The 24,353-nt window shown below is 43.6% G+C and overlaps 1 protein-coding gene across 1 annotated transcript in view; it reads left to right on the top strand.

Moving 5' to 3' along the window:
* LOC121544755 (cysteine-rich motor neuron 1 protein-like) overlaps positions 1-24,353 on the top strand; it is a 153,238-nt gene that overhangs the window by 98,540 nt on the left and 30,345 nt on the right. Inside the window, exon 6 of the mRNA XM_041854874.2 lies at positions 15,760-15,942. Coding sequence (XP_041710808.1) covers positions 15,760-15,942 — 183 coding nt within the window. The remainder of the gene's footprint in view (positions 1-15,759; positions 15,943-24,353) is intronic.

Below are 24,353 nucleotides of genomic sequence, written 5' to 3'. Positions count from 1 at the left end.
TGGGGCGACAGGGGAGAGGGTGTGACAGGCAGTACCGTGCTTTCCTTCCCCCCTTAGCCCTATTAGCTAGAACAAACATCTGTTGGCGATGTAGAGCCAGGGGTCTGTGTCATCCCTACATCCTGCTGCAAAATTGCTCTTTGTATATTTGGTGATTTCAGAACAAAGAGACATGCGTTCAGAGATCTGCCCTCAGAACATCAAAGCACCAAACAGAAATATACACTGATTGAACAGCTGGCTCTAAGGTTGCTTTATCTGTCTGCCTGAAGGGAGGGAGGGAGGAATTAATATTCTGCCGCTGAAGGGGGTGGAGGGTGGAAAGGAAACGGGGAGTGAAGATGAACTCATCCTTAAAGGGTGGAAACTGATCTGGGGATCAATAGAACAACAGCTGTTGAGTCAGGTCACCACATGATTGTAAATTAAATGGCATGCGGTGGTGTTAGTGTTATAAGCAGGGAAAGTTATTATTCTAAACACTCACTCAGCAGGCTACAGGTCTTACTAAGGAAGTTGATAAAGACAACACTTTGTAATAAATATGGAATTTGTTTGTAAGTCATGGAATTAGTGTAGTTGGGGAAAGAATCTATCAATTGTTGAATAGAATAGAATATAGTCATAGAGCTTACTACAGATGTATGATCTAAATTTGATCATCGTGATCCAGGAGAACTTTCCTGCAATGCAGGAAATGTAAAACTTGTAATCCACATAATAATTCACATTTCCTGTTGCTGCAGGATTATTTTCCTGCTGTAGCAAACTGTCTAAATTTAAGATCCTACGTCTGTACACTACAAGTTATGCTGCATTTAGTGGAGCCAGATGTTTTATAAATGTGCCTGTTGTGTCTTTATTTTATTTTATTTTATTTCACCTTTATTTAACCAGATAAGCCAGTTGAGAACAAGTTCTCATTTACAACTGCGACCTGGCCAAGATAAAGCAAACCAGTGCGATTAAAAACAACAACAACAACACAGAATTACACATGGGATAAACAAAACATACAGTCAATAACACAATAGAAAATCTATATACAGTGTGTGCAAATGTAGTAAGTTATGGAGGTAAGGCAATAAATAGGCCATAGTGCAAAATAATTTAAATGTAGTATTAACACTGGAGTGATATATGTGCAGAAGATGATGTGCAAATAGAGATACTGGGGTGCAAATGAGCAAAATAAATAACAATATGGGGATGAGGTAGTTGGGTGGGCTAATTACAGATGGTCTGTATACAGGTGCAGTGATCGGTAAGCTGCTCTGACAACTGATGCTTAAAGTTAGTGAGGGAGATAAGAGTCTCCAGCTTCAGAGATTTTTGCAGTTCGTTCCAGTCATTTGCAGCAGAGAACTGGAAGGAATGGCGGCCAAAGGAGGTGTTGGCTTTGGGGATGACCAGTGAGATATACCTGCTGGAGCGCATACTACAGGTGGGTGTTGCTATTGAGACCAATGAGCTAAGATAAGGCAGGGATTTGCCTAGCAGAGATTTATAGATGACCTGGAGCCAGTGGGATTGGCGACGAATATGTAGTAAGGGCCAGCCAATGAGAGCGTACAGGTCACAATGGATGGCACTGTGATAGACTACATCCAATTTGCTGAGTAGAGTGTTGGAGGCTATTTTGTAAATGACATTGCCGAAGTCAAGGATCGGTAGGATAGTCAGTTTTACGAGGGCATGTTTGGCAGCATGAGTGAAGGAGGCTTTGTGTGAAATAGGAAGCCGATTCTAGATTTAACTTTGGATTGGAGATGCTTAATGTGAGTCTGGAATGAGAGTTTACGATCTAACCAGACACCTAGGTATTTGTAGTTGTCCACATATTCTAAGTCAGACCCGCCAAAAGTAGTGATTCTAGTCAGGCGGGCGGGTGCAAGCAGCGTTCGATTGAAGAGCATGTATTTAGTTTACTAGCGTTTAAGAGCAGTTGGAGGCTACGGAAGGAGTGTTGTATGGCATTGAAGCTCGTTTGGAGGTTGTTAACACAGTATCCAATGAAGGGCCAGATGTATACAAAATGGTGTCGTCTACGTAGAGGTGGATCTGAGAGTCACCAGCAGCAAGAGCGACATCATTGATATACACAGAGAATAGAGTCAGCCCGAGAATTGAACCCTGTGGCACCCCCATAGAGACTGCCAGAGGTCCAGACAACAGGCACTCCGATTTGACACATTGAACTCTATCTGAGAAGTAGTTGGTGAACCAGGCGAGGCAGTCATTTGAGAAACCAAGGCTATTTAGTCTGCCAATAAGAATGCAGTGATTGACAGATTGAAAGCCTTGGCCAGGTCGATGAAGACGGCTGCACAGTACTGTCTTTTATTGATCGCGGTTATAATATCGTTTAGGACCTTGAGCGTGGCTAAGGTGCACCCATGATCAGCTCGGAAACCAGATTGCATAGCGGAGAAGGTACGGTGGGATTCGAAATGGTTGGTGATCGGTTTGTTAACTTGGCTTTCAAATACTTTCGAAAGGCAGGGCAGGATGGATATAGGTCTGTAACAGTTTGGATCTAGAGTGTCACCCCCTTTGAAGAGGGGGATGACCGCGGCAGCTTTACAATCTCTGGGGATCTTAGATGATACGAAACAGGCTAGTAACAGGGGTTGCTACAATTTCGGCGGCTAATTTTAGAAAGAAAGGGTCCAGATTGTCTAGCCCAGCTGATTTGTAGGGGTCCAGATTTTGCAGCTCTTTCATAACATAATTTATCTGAATGTGGGTGAAGGAGAAGGGGGGGGGGGGGGCATGGGCAAGTTGCAGCGGAGGGTGCAGAGCTGGTGGCTGGGGTAGGGGTATCCAGGTGGAAAGCATGGCCAGCCGTAGCAAAATGCTTATTGAAATTCTCGATTATCGTAGATTTATCGGTGGTGACAGTGTTTCCTAGCCTCAGTGCAGTGGGCAGCTGGGAGGAGGTGCTCTTATTCTCCATGGACTTTACAGTGTCCCAAAACCTTTTGGAGTTAGTGCTACAGGATGCACATTTCTGTTTGAAAAAGCTAGCATTTGCTTTCCTAACTGATTGTGTATATTTGTTCCTGACTTCCCTGAAAAGTTGCATATCGCGCGGGCTGTTCGATGCTAATGCAGTATGCCATAGGATGTTTTTGTGCTGGTCAAGGGCAGTCAAGTCTGGGGTGAACCAGGGGCTATATCTGTTCTTAGTTCTGCATTTTTTGAATGGGGCATGCTTATTTAAGATGGAAAGGAAAGCACTTTTAAAGAACAACCAGGCATCCTCTACTGACGGAATGAGGTCAATATCCATCAAGGATACCCGGGCCAGGTCAGTTAGAAAGGCCTGCTCGCTGAAGTGTTTTAGGGAGCGTTTGACAGCGATGAGGGGTGGTCGTTTGACCGCGGACCCAGTACGGACCCAGTACGGACGCAGGCAATGAGGCAGTGATCGCTGAGATCCTGGTTGAAGACAGCGGAGGTGTATTTAGAGGGTAAATTAGTCAGGATGATATCTATGAGGGTGCCCATGTTTACGGATTTAGGGTTGTACCTGGTAGGTTCCTTGATAATTTGTGTGAGATTGAGGGCATCTAGTTTAGATTGTAGGACGGCCAGGGTGTTAAGCATATCCCAGTTTAGGTCACCAAATAGTACGAACTCTGAGGATAGATGGGGGGCAATCAATTCACATATGGTGTCCAGGGCACTGCTGGGGGCTGAGGGGGGTCTGTGGCAAGCGGCAACAGTGAGAGACTTATTTCTGGAAATGTGGATTTTTAGAAGTAGAAGCTCAAACTGTTTGGGCACAGACCTGGATAGTATGATAGAGCTCTACAGCCTATCTCTACAGTAGATTGCAACTCTGCCCCCTTTGGCAGTTATATCTAGATGGAACATTTTGTAGTTGGGAATAGAAATTTCAGTGTGCTAACACAGTGAATAACTCAAATTTAGGGAGGAGGCTTCTGATGTTAACATGCAAGAAACAAAGGCTTTTACGGTTACAGAAGTCAACAAATGATAGCGCCTGGGGAGTAGTAGTGATACTGGGGGCTACAGGGCCTGGGTTAACCTCTACATCACCAGAGGAGCAGAGGAGGAGTAGAATAAGGATACGACTAAAGGCTTTAAGAACTGGTCTTCTAGTGCGTTGGGTACAGAGAATAAAAGGGGCAGATTTCCGGGCGTTGTAGAATAGGGGGCATTATGTACAGACAAGGATATGGAAGGATATGAGTACAGTGGAGGTAAACCTAAGCGTTGGGTAACGATGAAAGAGATAGCATCACTGGAGGCACCGATTGAGCCGGTCTCCGCGTGTGTAGGGGGTGGGACAAAGGAGCTATCTGAGACAGGTTGAGTGGGACTGGGGGTTCTACAGTGAAATTATATAATAAGAACTAACCAAAACAGCAATAGGTAAGGCATATTGACATGGGAGAGAGGCATAAAGCAATCACAGGTGTTATTCGAGAGAGCTAAGACAACAACTGGTAATGGCAACGAAAATTTGTGCTGAGGCTAAACAGATAAACAGGACAGATAAACAGGATGGGGTACCATGTAAAGGAACAGTCCAGCAGGCATCAGCTGTGTAGTTGAGTGATCATAAGGTCCAGTGAACAGCAATATGTGAGTCCGGGAGCAAGTTCGATGGCTGCTACGGCACAGGCGAGCAGGAGGCACGGCTGTTGATTATGTGTGCTAGTGGGCCGAGGCTAGCAGATGGATCTTCGTGGTCGTCACAACAGGAAGCCTGTTGTAACCACATCAGGCGATTACGTCGGGAGACCAGTCGTGATGGATCGGCGGGGCTCCGTGTCGACACTAGGATAGTCCCGTCCGGTTGACAGAGAGGTAGATAGCCGGGAGATGGGCCTGGTTCGAGGCTAGCTCAAGGCTAACTGGTGCTAGCTTCGGGACAGTGGTGATTAGCCAACAACAACAACATCCATTCGGTTGCAGCTAGCTAGTTGCGATGATCCGGTGTTAAAGGTCCAGTGATTCAGTGATTCCGGCAGAAAATCCGATATGTTCTGGGTCGATAGCGCGCTGTGCAGACTGGCCAATAATTGTCCAGGCTAGAGCTGGCTGGTAGGTAGTGCAGGCCACGGACAATGGTGAAAACCACTAACGGTGGCTAATAGCATGTAGCTAGCAAGTAGCTAGTTAGCTGGCTAGTTTCAGCCGCTTCTAGATAAAAAGGTATAAGAAATAATAGAATCCGTTCCACATTGGGTGAGGCGGGTTGCAGGAAAGTATATTTAGTTGAAGGATGAAAAGTGAGATTGAGAAATATATACGAAAAAGACGGAAGAAGGCCACTCATGCTTGAAGGAGGCAGTTGAGAGGAGCCTTCGGTCTGGAAGAAGAGGGGACATACAGTATCTGCCTATTCATGCCCTGCAACGAAAATATTAAGAAGCAGGTTGATGCTATCCCAGGCAGGCTGTTGCTATCTAACAGCATCTAGACAGCCATCTCTTTTCTGAAGACTGATCTGACCACATTGATGTCTCTCCATTTTCCTATGAGACTTTGCATAAACATATATCAGATGTATAACACACACACGCACACTGACTGATAGACTATATGATTACTTATTTATCTATCTCTATGAATCAGACATGATTCATTCTGATGAAAGCAGAACACACCCTATTGACTTTCAGATCATTAATGCTTAGGGCAGTTCAGGTTTATTCAGCCTGCCCATTTCAGGGCTGAGAGAGAAGAAAAGAGAGAAGAGGGCAGACTGCTGGTTCAAACATGATGAGTGGGTGCCATGGGGAGGCAGGTGATTGACAGTTTATGTAATCTACTCAACACATGGTCTGAGAGAGAGACAGGAAACCACCTTAAATGTCTTGAGCTCATGCTGTCGGTTTTTCAGAGGTTCCTTTTCCCTTTTTGAGTAAGAACTTTGCTATGTCAGCCCCAGGCTTCACCCATCCATAGCAGTGTGTGTACCAGACCTTAAGCAATTAGCCCAGGGATAATCCCTAGCTGTGTATAGGGCCTGGTTGTTCTTCCTGCTCTGGGATGACGTGGAGAAAGCCAGACAGAACAATGTGCTCTCTCTTACAGCCATGGTCAGATTACCACACATCAAGTTAAGAAGGAGCCTCGGAAACAGAGGCAGCTGGCAGTCCGCTATTTGAGAGATTACTACTTTAATATCGGTACCTTAAACCCACTCTGGTTAGATCAGCGACGTGAGATGCCCAGTGATGCAGAACTCCCAAAATAACTAATTGTCTTTTATGCTCGCTTCGAGGAATACAACACTGAGTCTGCCAGGCTGGTGTGTTATTCCCCGTTGTTCCGGATGACTGTGTGATTTCGCTCTCCGTGGCCGAGGTGAGTAAAACTTTTAAATAGGTTAACACTCACAAGATGGAATACTAGGGCATGTTCTCAAAGCATTTTGCAGACCAGCTGCCAAGTGTTTCAATCTCTCTTTGTCCCAGTCCCAACATGTTTCAAACTGACCACCATTTTCCTGTTCCCAAGAACTCCAAGGTAAGCTGCCTAAATGACTATCGCCCTGTAGCACACACATCTGTAATTATGAAGTGCTTTGAAAAGCTGGTCATGACAAACATCAACACCATCATCCCAGACACCCTGGACCCACTCCAATTCGCATACCGCCCCAACAGAGCCACAGATAACGCAATCTCAATTGCACTTCACACTGCCCTCTACCACCTGAACATGAGGGGAAATTACTATGTGAGAATGGTGTCCATAGACTACAGCTCAGCGTTCAACACCATAGTGCCCTCCAAGCTCATCACCAAGCTGGGGACCCTGGGACTGAACACCTTCCTCTGTAACTGGATCCTTGGACTTCCTGACGGGCCTGCCCCAGGTGGTGAGGGTAGGCAACAACACCTCCGCAACACTGATCCTCAACATGGGGGCCCCTCAGGGGTGTGTGCCTAATCCCCTCCTGTGCTTCCTGTTCATCTACGACTGCGTGGCCACGCACGACTCCAACACCATCAATTTTGCTGACGACACAACGGTGGTAGGCCTGATCACTGACGGCGATGATACAGCCTACAGGGAGGAGGTCAGAGACTTAGCAGTGTGGTGCCAGGACAACAGCCTCTCCCTCAACATCGGTAAGGAGCTGATCGTGGATTACAGGAGAAAAAGGAGAGAGCATGCCCCCATCCACATCGATGGCGTCCACATCACTAAGGACTTAACATGGTCCACACACACCCGCACAGTCGTGAAGAGGGCACGACAGCGCTTCTTCCCCCTCAGGAGGCTGAAAAGATTTGGCATGGGCCCTCAGATTCTCAAAAAGTTATAGAGCTGCACCATCGAGAGCAACTTGACTGGCTGTATCACTGCTTGGTATGGCAAATGCAACGCCCTCGACCGCAAATCGCTATAGAGGGTGGTGCAGACAGCCCAGTACATCACTGGGGCCGAGCATCCTGCCATCCAGGACCTCTATATCAGGCGGTGTCAGAGTAAGGCCTGAAAAATTGTGAAAGACTCCAGCCACCCTAGCCATAAACTGTTCGCTCTGCTACCGTCCAGCAAACGATACCGAAGCATCAGCTCTTGGACCAACAGGCTCTGAGACAGCTTCTACCACCAAGCCATAAGACTGCTAAATAGTGAATTAAATGGTTGTCCGGACTATCTACACTGACTCTATGCACACTCACAAGACTATATATACACATTATATACACACTCACTCACTCACACTACACTGACACTCTCACACAAAACCCAAACACATTCACATACACTACATACGCACACACACACACGCATACCGATACAACATAAATACACACGCACACACACAAACACACACTTTTACACTCATCATATGCTGCTGCTACTCTGTTCTCTTATTATTATATATCCTAATGCCTAGTCACTTTACCCTGCCTTCATGTAAATATCTACCTCAAATTACCCCTGCACATTGATCTGGTACTGGTACTCCCTGTATATACTGTAGCTCCATTCTTGTGTATTCTTCTTGTGTTACTATTTATCTTTTTAGTATTATTTTTTAACTCTGCATCGTTGGGAAGGGCTCGTAAGCAAGCATTTTACGGTAAAGTCCACACCCGTTGTATTCGGTGCATGTGACAAATACAATTTCATTCAATTTTTTTATTTAATTTCATGTTATGTCAGTTCACAGATGGAGGTTAGAGTAAACAACACATTTCTGGGCCAGTCAGTCAAAGGAGAACCTGGTGCTGTTATTGGCTTTAGAAACAGGAAGTTTACTAAAGGTCATCAGTTTCACCTTAGAAACACTGAGTCTGTTCCAATATCCATAATAGCCTAGGCTAGTGTACCACTTAAAGTGAAGCAAAGTATTGGGCATGCATTCTACGTAGTATGCTAATAAAGTCATTGGAACACAGTGACTGACTAGGCGCAACAACTTAATCTGTGAGGTATGTGGAGGAGATTAGAATAACATTCGACGGGCCTGGGAGCCATTGTGGGATCAGATGTTTTTTATGTTTCATTGCATTGCTGTAAGCAGAAAGCACTAGCTATCTCACTCAATAAGTTCACATTATTCTAAACTCTGAGGCTGTTTGTGTGATGTAGCCTTGATTTGCAGGTGCTGTTGCCTGCCAGGCTGGTGTGTTATTCTGTTCATCCACAGAGCTGAGTCTTGTCTGCCTGTCTGCTGAGGCCGAGAGGGAGGCACACCTGTCGAGTGCTGCATGTTATGACATTATTTAGTCTCTGTCTCAGCAACACAGACAAAACATGAGGGTGCGGTGGCATGGAGGAATGAAGAGATCTGGCTAGCTGGCTGGCTGGGCGAGAGGGAGGAAGGGAGGTGGTTGGTCTGGTCCAGACATAGGGGAGAGAGAGAGGGGTTGGGGTGATGGCAGGGGTGGGGAATGCAGAAGAGAACTGGACAAGAACAGAGAATAGCAGACAGACAGGCAGGCAGGCATCGAGATAGATAAATATTCAGACAGACAGACAGACGGGTAGGAGAGGAGTGCACCAGGGGTGCATGGTTCTCACAGGTTCCTGATAACTAAGAGATAGACATTACATGGGAGGTTTAGTACAGAGGAACAGACAGAGACCTCTGCTTCTCTGTTTTCTATAAACATGATGGTGATAATAATCCTGGAGAACATTGTCTGCTGCAAACAAACTACAGGACCCACTTTGTGTTTATCAAACCTCAATGTAACAGACTGTTGTTTTCAACCATGGGCATGTACACACATACTGTAGAAGTGGTATATTATTATATATACACTACCGGTCAAACGTTTTAGAACTACATTGTAGAATAATAGTGAAGACATCAAAACTATGAAATAACACATGGAATCATGTAGTAACCAAAAAAAGTGTTAAACAAATCAAAATATATTTTATATTTGAGATTCTTCAAATAGCCACCCTTTGCCTTGATGACAGCTTTGCACACGCTTGGCATTCTCTCAACCAGCTTCATGAATTAGTCACCTGGAATGCATTTCAATTAACAGGTGTGCATGGCCTCCATAATCCCCTGAACTCAACCAAATTGAGAGGGTTTGGGATGAGTCGGACCGCAGAGTAAAGGAAAAGCAGCCAACAAGTGCTCAGCATATGTGGGAACTCCTTCAAGACTGTTGGAAAAGCATTCCAGGTGAAGCTGGTTGAGAGAATGCCAAGAGTGTGCAGAGCTGTCATCAAGGCAAAGGGTGGCTATTTGAAGAATCTCAAATATAAAATATATTTTGATTTGTTTAACACTTTTTTGGTTACTACATGATTCCATATGTGTTATTTCATAGTTTTGATGTCTTCACTGTTATTCTACAATGTAGAAAATAGCAAAAATAAAGAGAAACCCTTGAATGAGTAGGTGTTCTAAAACTTTCGCTGGTAGTGTATATTATACTGTATATGTATTTCTATGAACACAGTAACCATAGGATGGACTGCTATTAATACCATTTTCATTTGTGGATATCAAATGAAGGCCGTTGGCATTCAAAACCTTTTAATTTTAAACTTAAAAGACCACTAAAATCAGCTTGGAATATAATATAATAAATATATAATACAAATATGTAGCTATACTAGTCACAGTGGGCCTGGTATGAGATATACCATTAATGCAGATTACATGGTACATTACATTATGTAAATCCTCCACTCCTCTCGTGTGTGTGTGTGTGTGTGTCTCAGGACTAGTAACTTCCTCCTTATTCTCTCTCCTCATGCACTCACACGCTGTCCTTCACACCTATATAATTTAACTCCAAACTCATATCATACAGAAAGCCTGTATTCAGTGAACCAATTTTGTTTCAACTGCAGTTTTGGAAGTGTGGAGTTTGTAGACATAATGTATGCAGCACACTCCACTACAAAAGGAAACAGAATTCAGGGTAAAGAAGGTGAATGAAGGCGGAAATGTGTAGTATATGACATGGCACACATGACACATACACTGAGTGTACAAAACATTAGTAACACCTTCCTAATATTGAGTTGTACCACATTTTGCCCTCAGAACAGCCTCAATTCGTTGGGGCATGGACTACAAGGTGTCGAAAGCATTCCACAGGGATGTTGGCCCATGTTGACTCCCAATGCTTCCCACAGTCCTTTGGGTGGTGGACCATTGTTGATACACACAAGAAACTGTTGAGCATGAAAAACCCAGCAGTGTTGCAGTTTTTGACACACTCAAACCGGTGCGCCTGGCACCTACTACCATAGCCCATGTCTTGCCCATTCACCCTCTGAATGGCACACATACACAATCCATGTCTCAAGGCTTAAAAATCCTTATTTAACCTGTCTCCTCCCCTTCATCTACACTGATTGAAATGGATTTAACAGGTGACATAGCTTTCACCTGGATTCACCTGATCAGTCTATGTCATGGAAAGAGCATGTTGTTTTGTACTCTCAGTGTAATAATATTTCTTAATATGCCATTTAGCAGACGCTTTTATCCAAAGCGACTTACAGTCATGCGTGCATACATTTTTGTTTTTGGGTGGTCCTGGGGATCGAACCCACTACCTTGGCGTTACAAGCGCCGTGCTCTACCAGCTGAGCTACAGAGGACCACACATTCAATTGTACATTCAATTGTGTCCTTGATACACAGTTCAGCTAGTTCAGCTATTTCACAATCTGAAGAGTTTATTTTCTGCATGAAAGGCATAACATCAGAATGAGTTCTGGTTTGTTTTAGCAATACCTTTCCAAATATATTCACAGAATGCAAATCACAACAGGTACAGTAGCTTTTACAAACATTTATTACGCTTTTTGTTCCCTCCAAAGCGTTTCACAGCCAATGGTGAATCTGTATCCAGGTTGTTGGTGGGTTATCAAATATTTACAGGATTCCTCTATCACGCAGTGCCACAACATGCACATCTGTTGTTTTTTATTAATTGATGTCCTTATGCCTGCCAAGCGCTCTGGCTTGGCAGGCACACCATTGTTTATCTACTGCAAAAAGCTGGAACTCTACTATTGCTCTATCAGAGATAGATTATGGAGGTGCTTAGAAAGGTGTTTTTCTTTACTGAATCAAGACACACAGATACATGCATTGAAAAACACACGCACATGCACACACAAACACACACATCGAAGCACACACACATCGAAGCACACATGCACGCACACACACACATTGAAACACACACGTTGCCAAGCCGTGTTGGATTCCTGCCTTTGCTTTATAGGCTTCTTTATAGGATTATATCTGAGACAGTGGACTCATCCATCACCATGGTGAAACTAAATAGTCCTCCAGGTAATGAGATCTAAAGCCTTGTTAAAAGTTACCAATAAGAGTGTATTTCTCTCTACATGAGAGCAGGGCTTTCCTTGAGCATGCCCAAGTGGAACACATTGGCAATAAGAGTGTTTTTAAGCATGAGAAATGAACACTTTAGCCATAGAAGAAGATATCGATGTTTCATAGCCCTGGCTGTCTGTAATATGCTGCCTGCCAAACTGTAATATCATAAGTGGTTTTGAGGCACGTAAAGGTAAGTTCTATCTGAGTGATCCAGGCTTCAAAGGTGTGATCCTGATCCTGCGTGTTTACTATTTGAAAGGTTGGTTAAGGTTTGGTTATATGGAGGTGTATTGTGGACCAACAGAGCTATAGCAGTAATACTATTAGGCGAGGTGATGTTATCTGGTGGGGATAATGTACTGTACATAGCTGAATATTTCTATGGCTGTAGCTTGCTGGATCTAGATATATGCTTAAGATATTCAACCATTAAAAACCAACACATTTCTGTCAAGTGTTCACTGTCAGGGCTCTGTATCCTTGCAGCATGAGACAGACACACGCACACTAGAGCCACTAGAACCGATTACATCCATTTTCATCAGACAAGGTGGGCGACGTGTGTTTCAGATGGAAATATGAAATATGAAAATGCTTTTGGATGCAGTTATCCCTTTAAGAATGATTTTCTGTGAAGGCTCATGAAAAGGAAATCACCTGGAGACAGACACCTTGAATGGTAAGGTTTTACTGTTTCAGTTTGGCAGCAAAACAGTGGTTCAGTTCAACCAAAAATCTAAAAGCACAAATGGCTACAAAATCTGGTAACCCATTCCATGTTGGAAGACTTTTCTCACCAAACAATGTAGAAACAAACTGGTATTATGATAGTCCCTCCTGTAGCTCAGTTGGTAGAGCATGGCGCTTGCAACGCCAGGGTTGTGGGTTCATTTCCCACGGGGGGCCAGTATGAAAAATGAATGCACTCACTAACTGTAAGTCTCTCTGGATAAGAGCGTCTGCTAAATGACTAAAATGTAAAATGTAATCCCAGTCATGGATTGCAGTTCAAATGCCAGATGATAAGTCTATTGAGAGAGGAAGGCCACAAAACACTCAGCAACAATCAAGATTTACAATTTGCACAATGATTGTCTGCAAATCTCATCCTGCTTATCTGTGGAGAGAAAGGGATAAGCTCTATAGGAAACCAGAGTCTGGCTTCAGCTTGGTTTCTGCCCAAGCAAACTGCTTACACAGTCAGTCAGTCTCCAAGACTCATGTATTCTCATGGCTAGAATAACCATGTGGAGAATAACCATGTGCTTCAAATGTATCATAATGTACAGGTAACTGCCAAAATAATGGAAACACCAACATAGTGTCTTAATAGGGCGTTGGGCAACCACGAGCTGCCAGAACAGCTTCAATGAACCTTGGCATAGATTCTACAAGTGTCTGGAACTCTATTGGAGGGATGTGACACCATTCCTCCACGAGAAATTCCATTATTTGTTTTGTTGATGGTGGTGAAAAACGCTGTCTCAGGCAACGCTCCAGAATCTCCCATAAGTGTTCAATTGGGTTGATATCTGGTGACTGAGACATACTGAAGTATCCAAAGTAATGGGCAACTGGGCCTGCTCAGCATTTTTATACATGACCCCTAAGCATTATGGGATGTTAATTCCACAACTGTGTGGAAGCAGTATATACTGTACTGTGTATCTTTCATTTACTCAAGTGTTTCCTGTATTTTGGCAGTTACCTGTATACTGAGAAGCAATAGAGGACCCACTCTGGCCCTGTCCAATCACAAGCCTATAGTATGGATGCGTTGTTTCCCATGAGTCAGACACCCCCCAAAAAGAACAGATACAACATCAGTCTCTCCTGCATCATTGGTACCCCCTAACTACAGTACAGTGTTTTGCCGTAGTAGCCATTAGTGTTGCTGGCCTGTGGTTTTCATGTGCCAGTGGGTAACTGTTTCATTTATAAAGGCAATAATACCCAAGAGGGAGGCACTCAGTGAACATCTGGGAAGGAAGTGTGCGATGCCAGAATTACCATCTGTCATGTTTCCCCATAATTACCTAGGACTGCTCCACACCTCTCTTACCACTCTCCCAGGCAGCTCTGATTCACTGCAGCCTGCAGCTCTGGAGCCCCTAGCATTTCTTCCAAGTACTTTGACCAGTTCTTGATTGAGTTTATCTGGCTCAAAATAATCAATGGTATTGTTCCCAAAAGTGCAAACTCTGCCCATCTCCATCACCTGCACTCCAGGCAGGCTCAATCAAATGCTCAATGTATTTGAAAGAAAACACAAATACTATTTGTGTTTGAATTAATCATGAAGAGGACCTTGAAACACTGCTCCTGAAATACTTGCATTGTATGCATTGTATAGTGATGTCCTTGTATGACACCTACACACTGATGCCATCATAATAGACAGTTAATAGGGCCGGGACGATACCAGTATCGTGATACTCGTTAGTGTCGTGGCAAGAAAACAAAACACAAAACGGATTTAACTTCTTTACGAAAACAGCCCTAACGTTGGAAGCAAACATCATTAAGTTGTCATCCAGAGTCACATCTATTTATTTTCCAAGCTATAGCACACAATATTGTACATACAGCAGGTTTTTAAAGGACCAAAGAGTTTGGTCTGCTTCGTGTTTTCATTTTTCCCATGGATTGTTTTGGGTGATTCCCCCTCCCACACACACACACACACACACACTCACACACACACTTCCCAGTGCTTTACACACACCATAGCAGTCAATACGATGAGGGAGGCACGCACACATACACAGAACAGCATTTAAGAACATATGAACAGAAGTGGGCCTGATTAGAAAATGATTGAGTGAATTCACAGCCTTCACTGGTGTGACAACCATGCGTGCAGGATCGCCCCATCACGTTGTTATTCATTGAACCACAACTAATTGACAAATTTAATAGCAGAAAATGAAAGAACCCACATTCCATATTGGCAGGCCCTGTAATTGTAAACATGTAGAAACCAATTTTCCTGTGCCATTGATTCCTGGGAATTAACTGTTCTCTGATACAGCTGCACTAGATTAAATGCTTGTGTTTTTTAAAATCTTTTTTGGTCCTGACCTTTTTGGGGTTTTAATAGCTGAAGAGGACAGATAGATTACCAGTTGCTTGTGGAGTGAACAGACTCCTCCTGAGAGGGATAAGAGTTAAGACCCCACTAGACGCAGATGTCAATTCAACGTCTATTTCAACGTAATTTAATTGAAATGACTTGGAAACAACCTTGATTCAACCAGTGTGTGCCCAGTGGGACAGTTGTGTCGTGTTGGAGATCAAATGAGTTGACAGTTATTCATTGTGTGTGTGTGTGTGTGTGTGTGTGTGAATGTGTGTGTCTTGCGGTCTTGCCTCAAATGTCTTCCTATAGTGGTGCAGTGTTTCTATCCATCTGTAGGGACTATAGTTTACAATCTGTCTATCTCATACATGGATTTCTGTGAGTTGTACTCACTGACACACACTCACCACTGTAGGCCTTATATCAAGCACTGGACTGAAAGGTGCATTTTTCACCTTGTGTTGCCATGGAGACCAGGAGAGACCAATTCCATAGCCTTCTGAAACTCTGCTGTGTCTTTACAACAGACACCACACTAGCTGTCTGATTGGAATTTTGGACCACTTTTGTCATCGTTATAATGTGTTTTTCTCTTTTGTTCCTGCTTTTTTTTTAAATGTTGTTCTTTGCTGTCGCTTGGTCGGTGGGCGTAATAAATAACACTGAAAGAAAGGGAGTTTTTCCTAGACAATGTGCCTCCGCTTCCGCTTGCTCTTTGGGGTCAGGGCAAGTTATTGTAAAAGCACTTAGTGACAACCGCAGATGTCAAATAGGAGCATTATTAATACATTTGATTGACTGATTGATTGATGAATTTCTCTCATCATAAATACTTTCTCCTCTCTAGAGACGAAGGCAGCTTGCAGCTTCAACGGGTCTGAGTACCATGACGGAGACATGTTCCGAATGGACGCCTGCCGCTTCTGCCGCTGTCAGGGAGGGGTGTCGGTGTGCTTCACCGCCCAGTGTGGTATCCTGCACTGTGAACGCTACTACATCCCTGAAGGAGAGTGCTGTCCTGTCTGTGAAGGTATGATGTCATCACCAAATGATATCGCACCTGACTCCTCCCTCCCTGTATGATATGACACAGACTCCCTCTGTATTCACAAAGAGTTGTCTCAGAGTAGGATTGCTGATAAAGGATCGGTTTTGCCTTTCAGATCATAATGAATAAGATTATATGGACATGTGGGACCTGATCCTAGATCAGCACTCTTACACTGAGACGAGTTTTGAATACAGGCCCGTATCACCATAAATGAGAAATCCCATAATAGTCACTGTTTAGGAAGATAATCAAATTAACCATGTTCCTTTAAAGGGAATCACCAAACCAAACCTCATCCTTACACGACTCACTATTGTATGTATTCAGATCGTGATCAAGCCTATGAGCAATGTTATATCGGTTTCTAAAGTTCCCTCAAGGTCAGAGATGTGGCAACAGAAATGACAGTCTGCTGAGACCAATGCATTTCATACCATTTCATTCAAATGAGTGCCTGTGGTAAAGAGCGGGTTTGCTCTGCCTGAGTGCAAAGCATTAATAAACATCAGGAGAGAGACGAGCTGAGGCAAATGCCTAACGCCTACACCACCGTGACAATACCCAGCTATAGGCAATTAAAGCCTGAATGATGAGATGACTTAAACAGTCACATTTACCATTGCGTTAGTCAACCTAACGCAATGGTAAATCTAAGCCCTGGCGGTAGCGCTATAGGTCCGGGGGTGTGCCAGAAATATTTTCACAGCCGTTATTATGAGCGCAATAGCTGGCAGTCATGTGAAAGGGCTGGATCTTGATGAATAAACAAGTTGTAGGTGTGACGAGGGCCTGGCCACTCACTGGCCAATCTAGCCGTTCCATGGCTCAATACTGCATGCATTTGTCTCATGTTCTGTAGGTTATTGACGGTCTTTGCGTTGTTATCAACTCCAATACGGTTTGGGGCACGGAATATTCTCCTCCAAGTCCATTGTGGATTGATACTACAGTTTATTAAATAGCATAGGCTACAGTAACAGTAAAAAAACATGTAGTGTTTGTTTAATATGTTTGGGGTGTTGACAGTCAATTGGCTTCAATATATATAGGCCTTTACGCGTCACACAAAAAATACTAGGCACCCGTAAATTGTATTGTATGTTTGAGGCACATTCTCAATAAGAAAGATATAGCCTAGGCCTACCGTTGATATGATGTTATAGGACTGAAAATGTTTGGTAACCGGACATGAGGCGCTCTTTAGAAATGGGGATGTATACAAGCTGAATGGAGTATGCACTACAGGTAGGCCTATGTGAATTGGGAATAATGCAAAAGCATGTTGGCAAAACCCTCAGGAGTAGACCATTTAGAAACCTTTTATCGATAGGCTGCTTGGCTAATGCATGGCCAGGATAAGAAAGACACCAGATGCATTGCTGTTGAACCAGCTTTTGTTATAGTAGGGTAAGGTCTCATGAGCCAAACCCTTAATCGATAGTCTTGACAACTTGGCGAATGCATTGGGCATAAAACAAAACGCCTTCATTGAGAGGAGAGGAGGCTATGCTTGGTTTTTAATCAAATAAAACGAAAACATTAGTTTTTTATGTTTCTAAATATGACGTTTACGGGCACAAAAAGAACATCTCTCTTGTTCCATGTGCATATGGGCACTGTGCGTCACGGCTGGATAGGCTGTGCTTCCGCTGTCAAAATCCATGTCATAACCAAACGCATTACCGCTAAGACCAGCTTTCGGTTGGAAGTAAGTATCCCAAACCAGCGCATACTGAAATTGGCACTTTGGCGCATGTTTTTAATGACACTCAGATACAGTGGGGAAAAAAAGTATTTAGTCAGCCACCAATTGTGCAAGTTCTCCCACTTAAAAAGATGAGAGAGGCCTGTAATTTTCATCATAGGTACACGTCAACTATGACAGACAAAATGAGAAAAATAATTCCAGAAAATCACATTGTAGGATTTTTAATGAATTTATTTGCAAATTATGGTGGAAAATAAGTATTTGGTCAATAACAAAAGTTTCTCAATACTTTGTTATATACCCTTTGTTGGCAATGACACAGGTCAAACGTTTTCTGTAAGTCTTCACAAGGTTGTCACACACTGTTGCTGGTATTTTGGCCCATTCCTCCATGCAGATCTCCTCTAGAGCAGTGATGTTTTGGGGCTGTCACTGGGCAACACAGACTTTCAACTCCCTCCAAAGATTTTCTATGGGGTTGAGATCTGGAGACTGGCTAGGCCACTCCAGGACCTAGAAATGCTTCTTACGAAGCCACTCCTTCGTTGCCCGGGCGGTGTGTTTGGGATCATTGTCATGCTGAAAGACCCAGCCACGTTTCATCTTCAATGCCCTTGCTGATGGAAGGAGGTTTTCACTCAAAATCTCACGATACATGGCCCCATTCATTCTTTCCTTTACACGGATCAGTCGTCCTGGTCCCTTTGCAGAAAAACAGCCCCAAAGCATGATGTTTCCACCCCCATGCTTCACAGTAGGTATGGTGTTCTTTGGATGCAACTCAGCATTCTTTGTCCTCCAAACACGACGAGTTGAGTTTTTACCAAAAAGTTCTATTTTGGTTTCATCTGACCATATGACATTCTCCCAATCCTCTTCTGGATCATCCAAATACACTCTAGCAAACTTCAGACGGGCCTGGACATGTACTGGCTTAAGCAGGGGGACACGTTTTGCACTGCAGGATTTGAGTCCCTGGCGGCGTAGTGTGTTACTGATGGTAGGCTTTGTTACTTTGGTCCCAGCTCTCTGCAGGTCATTCACTAGATCCCCCCGTGTGGTTCTGGGATTTTTGCTCACTGTTTTTGTGATCATTTTGACCCCACGGGGTGAGATCTTGCGTGGAGCCCCAGATCGAGGGAGATTATCAGTGGTCTTGTATGTCTTCCATTTCCTAATAATTGCTCCCACAGTTGATTTCTTCAAACCAAGCTGCTTACCTATTGCAGATTCAGTCTTCCCAGCCTGGTGCAGATCTACAATTGTGTTTCTGGTGTCCTTTGACAGCTCTTTGGTCTTGGCCATAGTGGAGTGTGGAGTGTGACTGTTTGAGGTTGTGGACAGGTGTCTTTTATACTGATAACAAGTTCAAACAGGTGCCATTAATACAGGTAACGAGTGGAGGACAGAGGAGCCTCTTAAAGAAGAAGTTACAGGTCTGTGAGAGCCAGAAATCTTGCTTGTTTGTAGGTGACCAAATACTTATTTTCCACCATAATTTGCAAATAAATTCATAACAAATCCTACAAAGTGATTTTCTGGATAATTTTTTCTCAATTTGTCTGTCATAGTTGACGTGTACCTATGATGAAAATTACAGGCCTCTCTCATCTTTTTAAGTGGGAGAACTTGCACAATTGGTGGCTGACTAAATATTTTTTTCCCCCACTGTATTGCCACCCCTCCCACTTCAGCGCAAGCGAGCTCATTTAAGACAGGTAAATTACCAATCCTGGTGCTTTTCAGAGCACCACATACAGTGCATTCGAAAAGTATTCAGACCCCTTGACTTTTTCCACATTTTGTTACGTTAATGCCTTATTCTGAAATTGATTAAATTGGGGGGGGTTCTCATCAATCTACACACAATACCCCATAATGACAAAGCTAAAACAGGTTTTCTGAAATGTTTGCACATTTCTTAAAAACAGAAAACACAAATATGACATTTACATAAGTATTCAGACCCCTTACTCAGTACTTTGTTGAAGCACCATTGGCAGTGATTAGCGCCTCAAGTCTTCTTGGGTATGACGGTACAACTTGGCACACCTGTATTTGGAAGTTTCTCCCATTATTCTCTGAAGATCCTCTCAAGCTCTGTCAGGTTGGATGGGGAGTGTCGCTGCACAGCTATTTTCAGGTCTCTCCAGAGATGTTCGATCGGGTTCAAGTCCGGGCTCTGGCTGGGCCACTCAAGGACATTCAAAGAATTTGTCCTGAAGCCACTCCTGCGTTGTCTTGGTTGTGTGCTTAGGGTCGTTGTCCTGTTGTAAGACGAACCTTCACCCCAGTCTGAGGTCCTGAGTGCTCTGGAGCATGTTTTCATCAAGGATCTCGCTGTACTTTCCTCTGTTCATCTTTCCTCGATCCTGACTAGTCTCCCAGTCCCTGCCGCTGAAAAACATCCCCACAGCATGATGCTGCCACCACCATGCTTCACCATAGTGATGGTGCCAGGTTTCCTCCAGATCTGACGCTGGGCATTCAGGCCAAAGAGTTCAATCTTGGTTTCATCAGACCAGAGAATCTTGTTTCTCATGGTCTGAGAGTCTTTAGGTGCCTTTTGGCAAACTCCAAGCGGGCTGTCATGTGCCTTTTACTGAGGAGTGGCTTACGTCTGGCCACTCTACCATAAAGGCCTGATTGGTGGAGTGCTGCAGAGATGGTTGTCCTTCTGGAAGGTTCTCCCATCTCCACAAAGGAACTCTGGAGCTCTGTCAGAGTGACCATCGGGTTCTTGGTCACCTCCCTGACCAAGGCCCTTCTCCCTCGACTGGCCAGGAAGAGTCTTAGTGGTTCCAAACTTCTTCAATTTAAGAACGATGGAGGCCACTGTGTTCTTGGGGACCTTCAATGATGTAGAAATGTTTTGCTACCCTTCCCCAGATCTGTGCCTCGACAAAATCCTGTCTCTGAGCTCTACAGACGATTCCTTCGACCTCATGGCCTGGTTTTTGCTCTGACATGCACTGTCAACTGTGGGATCAATAGAATTTTCCACAGGTGGACTTCAATCAAGTTGTAGAAGCATCTCAAGGATGATCAATGTTAACAGGATGCACCTGAGCTCAATTTCGAGTCTCATAGAAAAGGGTCTGAATACTTATGTAAATAAGATATTTCTGTTTTTAATTTTTAATAAATTAGTAAACATTTCTAAAAACCTGTTTTCACTTTGTCATTATGAGATATTGTGTGTAGATTGATGAGGATTTTTTATTTATTTAATCCATTTTAGAATAGGGCTGTAACGTACCAAAATGTGGAAAAAGTCAAGGGGTCTGAATACTTTCCGAATGCACTGTAAGACAGAGATTTTTAATTGGTGCTTTTTTCAGGGTTGATGAGAGAAGACGTGAATGCTTTCAAAAGCCATTCTCAAGTACACATTACTTTCTTATCGGCCTCAACCTGTAGCCCTATACAGTCGTACCCGTATACGGGTTGAAAATGGCAGATTTTGACACTGATAAGCGCCTTAATTGGAATGCAGTGGCTGTACAGTAACATGCTATAAATGACATCAGAGCTCTGTATGGGTTTTGACTGACAGCCGTTCTGAACTTGAGCACCGCACGTGACAAGAAATTGCCCCCATCCCTCCCGCTAATTGGGCAACCTTTGCAAATGTTTTGTTGTCTGAGTAAGGGAAATGCTGTAAATTAAGAGGACTTGATGTATTTTGAAAGATCAGACGTTGAGGATTATAATAAATACAGTTACAATATGACATGGCGTCATACCCTAGGTTGATCTGAACAGAATCAGCCTGTTTAATCAAATGGCCACCCGGACTATATACATTGACCCCCCCCCCCCTTTGTTTTTTACACTGCTGCTACTCGCTGTTTATTATCTATGCATAGTCACTTTACCCCTACCTACATGTACAAATTACCTCGACTAACATGTACCCCCGCACATTGACTCGGTACCGGTAGCCCCTGTATATAGCCTCGTTATTGTTGTTTTATTTTGTTACTTTTTATTTTATTTTTTAACTTTAGTTTATTTAGTAAATATTTTCTTTACTCTATTTCTTGAACTGAATAGTTGATTAAGGGCTTGTAAGTAAGCATTTCACGGTAAGGTCTACACCTGTTGTATTTGGCGCATGTGACAAATAAAATGTGATTTGATTTGTTTGTCTATTGCGACGAATATTCGCTGCGGAACACGCACTCATGACTCCTTTCTATGCGCACCAAGATTATGATATTTTTCTCTGAATTGCCTTGTGAAAGCCTAACATTGTAAGATCACATTTTATAACTTATGTTGGCAATAGAACAAGCTTTCAAATGATGTGCACCTGACCCAGATTACAATTTAAAATGGGCCGTTTTTGGATTGCGTAAACAACAACAGTAATTATGTGATGGCGAAGATGCGGGGTTGTGTTCCAAACAAAACAACTACATGTGTGCTTGCTCTAGTTCCTCAATGGCACAGCTAGGAGAGAAGAAAATAACCTTACAGTTGAAGACTTTTCATTCTGTCAAAAAAGTGCATTGAAATTATTTAGGAACTGTGCACACTTTGGAGATGTTTGGCTACTTGGAGACACCAGTTAGGCCTCTCACTCACACCCTTGTATTTTTTTTGTCTTATGTTGCACCTATCCCAAATTTTCCAGGAGTAGTCTTATCATGTTTCTGAGTTATCCAGAGTATTTTCAGATTTCATTATCAACAAATGTGGCGAAGAGTACAGTAAATGTAAAATTCACATAAAATCAACAGTGTAATGTTTGGATTTAGTCTTGTGTCAGGTGAACTGTTGTGTCCTCAACTTTGGTCTAATAATTTTCCCATAATCTCCAAACTGTTCCCTTTCAATTGCTACCACATAGGCCAAGTCCCACGGGTGTAAAGGTTTAAACTATAAAACTCTAACCTTTTGGGGACAAATGTAATTTACAACAGCAAACATTTTTATTAATGTAATATTGACCTCATGAACTTTCAGTCCTTGCATCCATGGCTCTGCTGTCCCTTGACAGTGGTTACATTTCTTCAGCCCCATCCCTTAGCTTTATAGCAAACCTAATCTCTCGTGGACAGATACACTAAATGACCAAAGGTATGTGGACACCTGCTCATTCCAAAATCATGGGCATTAATATGGAGTTGGTCCCCCTTTTGCTGCTATAACAGCCTCCACTCTTCTGGGAAGGCTTTCCACTAGATGTTGGAACATTGCTGCGGGGACTTGCTTCCATTCAGCCACAAGAGCATTAGTGAGGTTGGGCAGTGATGTTGGGCGATTAGGCCTGGCCCGCAGTTGGTGTTCCAATTCATCCCAAAGGTGTTCGATGGGGTTGAGGTCAGGGCTCTGTGCAGTCAAGTTCTTCCACACCGATCTCGACAAACTATTTCTGTATGGACCTCACTTTGTGCACGGGGGCATTGTCATGCTGAAACAGGAAAGGGCTTTCCCCAAACTGTTAAGATTTCCCTTCACTGGAACTAAGTGGCCTAGCCCAAACCATGAAAAATAGCCCCAGACCATTATTCCTCATCCACCAAACTTTACAGTTGGCACTATGCATTCGGGCAGGTATGCGTTCTTCTGGCATCCGCCAAACCCAGATTCGTCCGTCGGACTGCCAGATGGTGAACTGTGATTCATCACTCCAGAGAACGCATTTCCACTACTCCAGAGTCCAATGGCGGCGAGCTTTACACCACTCTAGCCGACACTGCTCGGCCATAGAAACCCATTTCATGAAGCTCCCGACAAACAGTTCTTGTGCTGACTTTGCTTCCAGAGGCAGTTTGGAACTCAGTAGTGAGTGTTGCAACCGAGGACAGACGATTTTTACGCACCACACGCTTCAGCACTCGGTTGTCCCGTTCTGTGAGCTTGTGTGGTGTACCGCTTCGCAGCTGAGCCGTTGTTGCTCCTAGACATTTCCACTTCACAATAACACTACTGTGACCGGGGCAGCTCTAGCAGGGCAGACATTTGACGAACTGACTTGTTGGAAAGGTGGCATCCTATGACGGTGTCACGTTGAAGGTCACTGAGCTCTTCAGTAAGGCCATTAAAATTAAAATAAAAGGCCATTCTATTGCCAAAGTTTGTACATGGAGATTACATTGCTGTGTACTCAATGTTATACACCTGTCAGCAACGGGTGTGGCTGAAATAGCCGAATCCACTAATTTGAAGGGGTGTCCACATACTTTGTAAATATAGTGTAAACACTGAGTGTACAAAACATTAGGAACACCTACTCTTTCCATGACATAGACTGACCAGGTGAATCCAGGTGAAAGCTATGATCCCTTATTGATGTCACTTGTTAAATCAACTTCAATCAGTGTAGATAAAGGGGAGGAGACAGGTTAAATAACGATTTTTAAGCCTTGAGACAGGATTGTGTATGTGTGCCATTCAGAGGGTGAATAGGAAAACAAAATATTTAAGTTCCTTTGAACGGGGTATGGTAGTAGGTGCCAGGCGCACCGGTTTGAGTGTGTCAAGAACTGCAACACTACTGGGTTTTTCACACTCAACAGTTTCCCGTCTGTATCAAGAATGGTCCACCACCCAAAGGACATCCAGCCAACTTGACACAACTGTGGGAAGGATGCATTGGAGTCAACATGGGCCAGCATCCCTGTGGAACGCTTTCGACACCTTGTGGAGTCCATGCCCCGAAGAATTGAGGCTT

Source organism: Coregonus clupeaformis, chromosome 29, assembly GCF_020615455.1.
Source record: "Coregonus clupeaformis isolate EN_2021a chromosome 29, ASM2061545v1, whole genome shotgun sequence".
NCBI classification, from domain to species: domain Eukaryota; kingdom Metazoa; phylum Chordata; class Actinopteri; order Salmoniformes; family Salmonidae; genus Coregonus; species Coregonus clupeaformis.
This window is presented reverse-complemented; position numbering and strand designations above follow the sequence as displayed.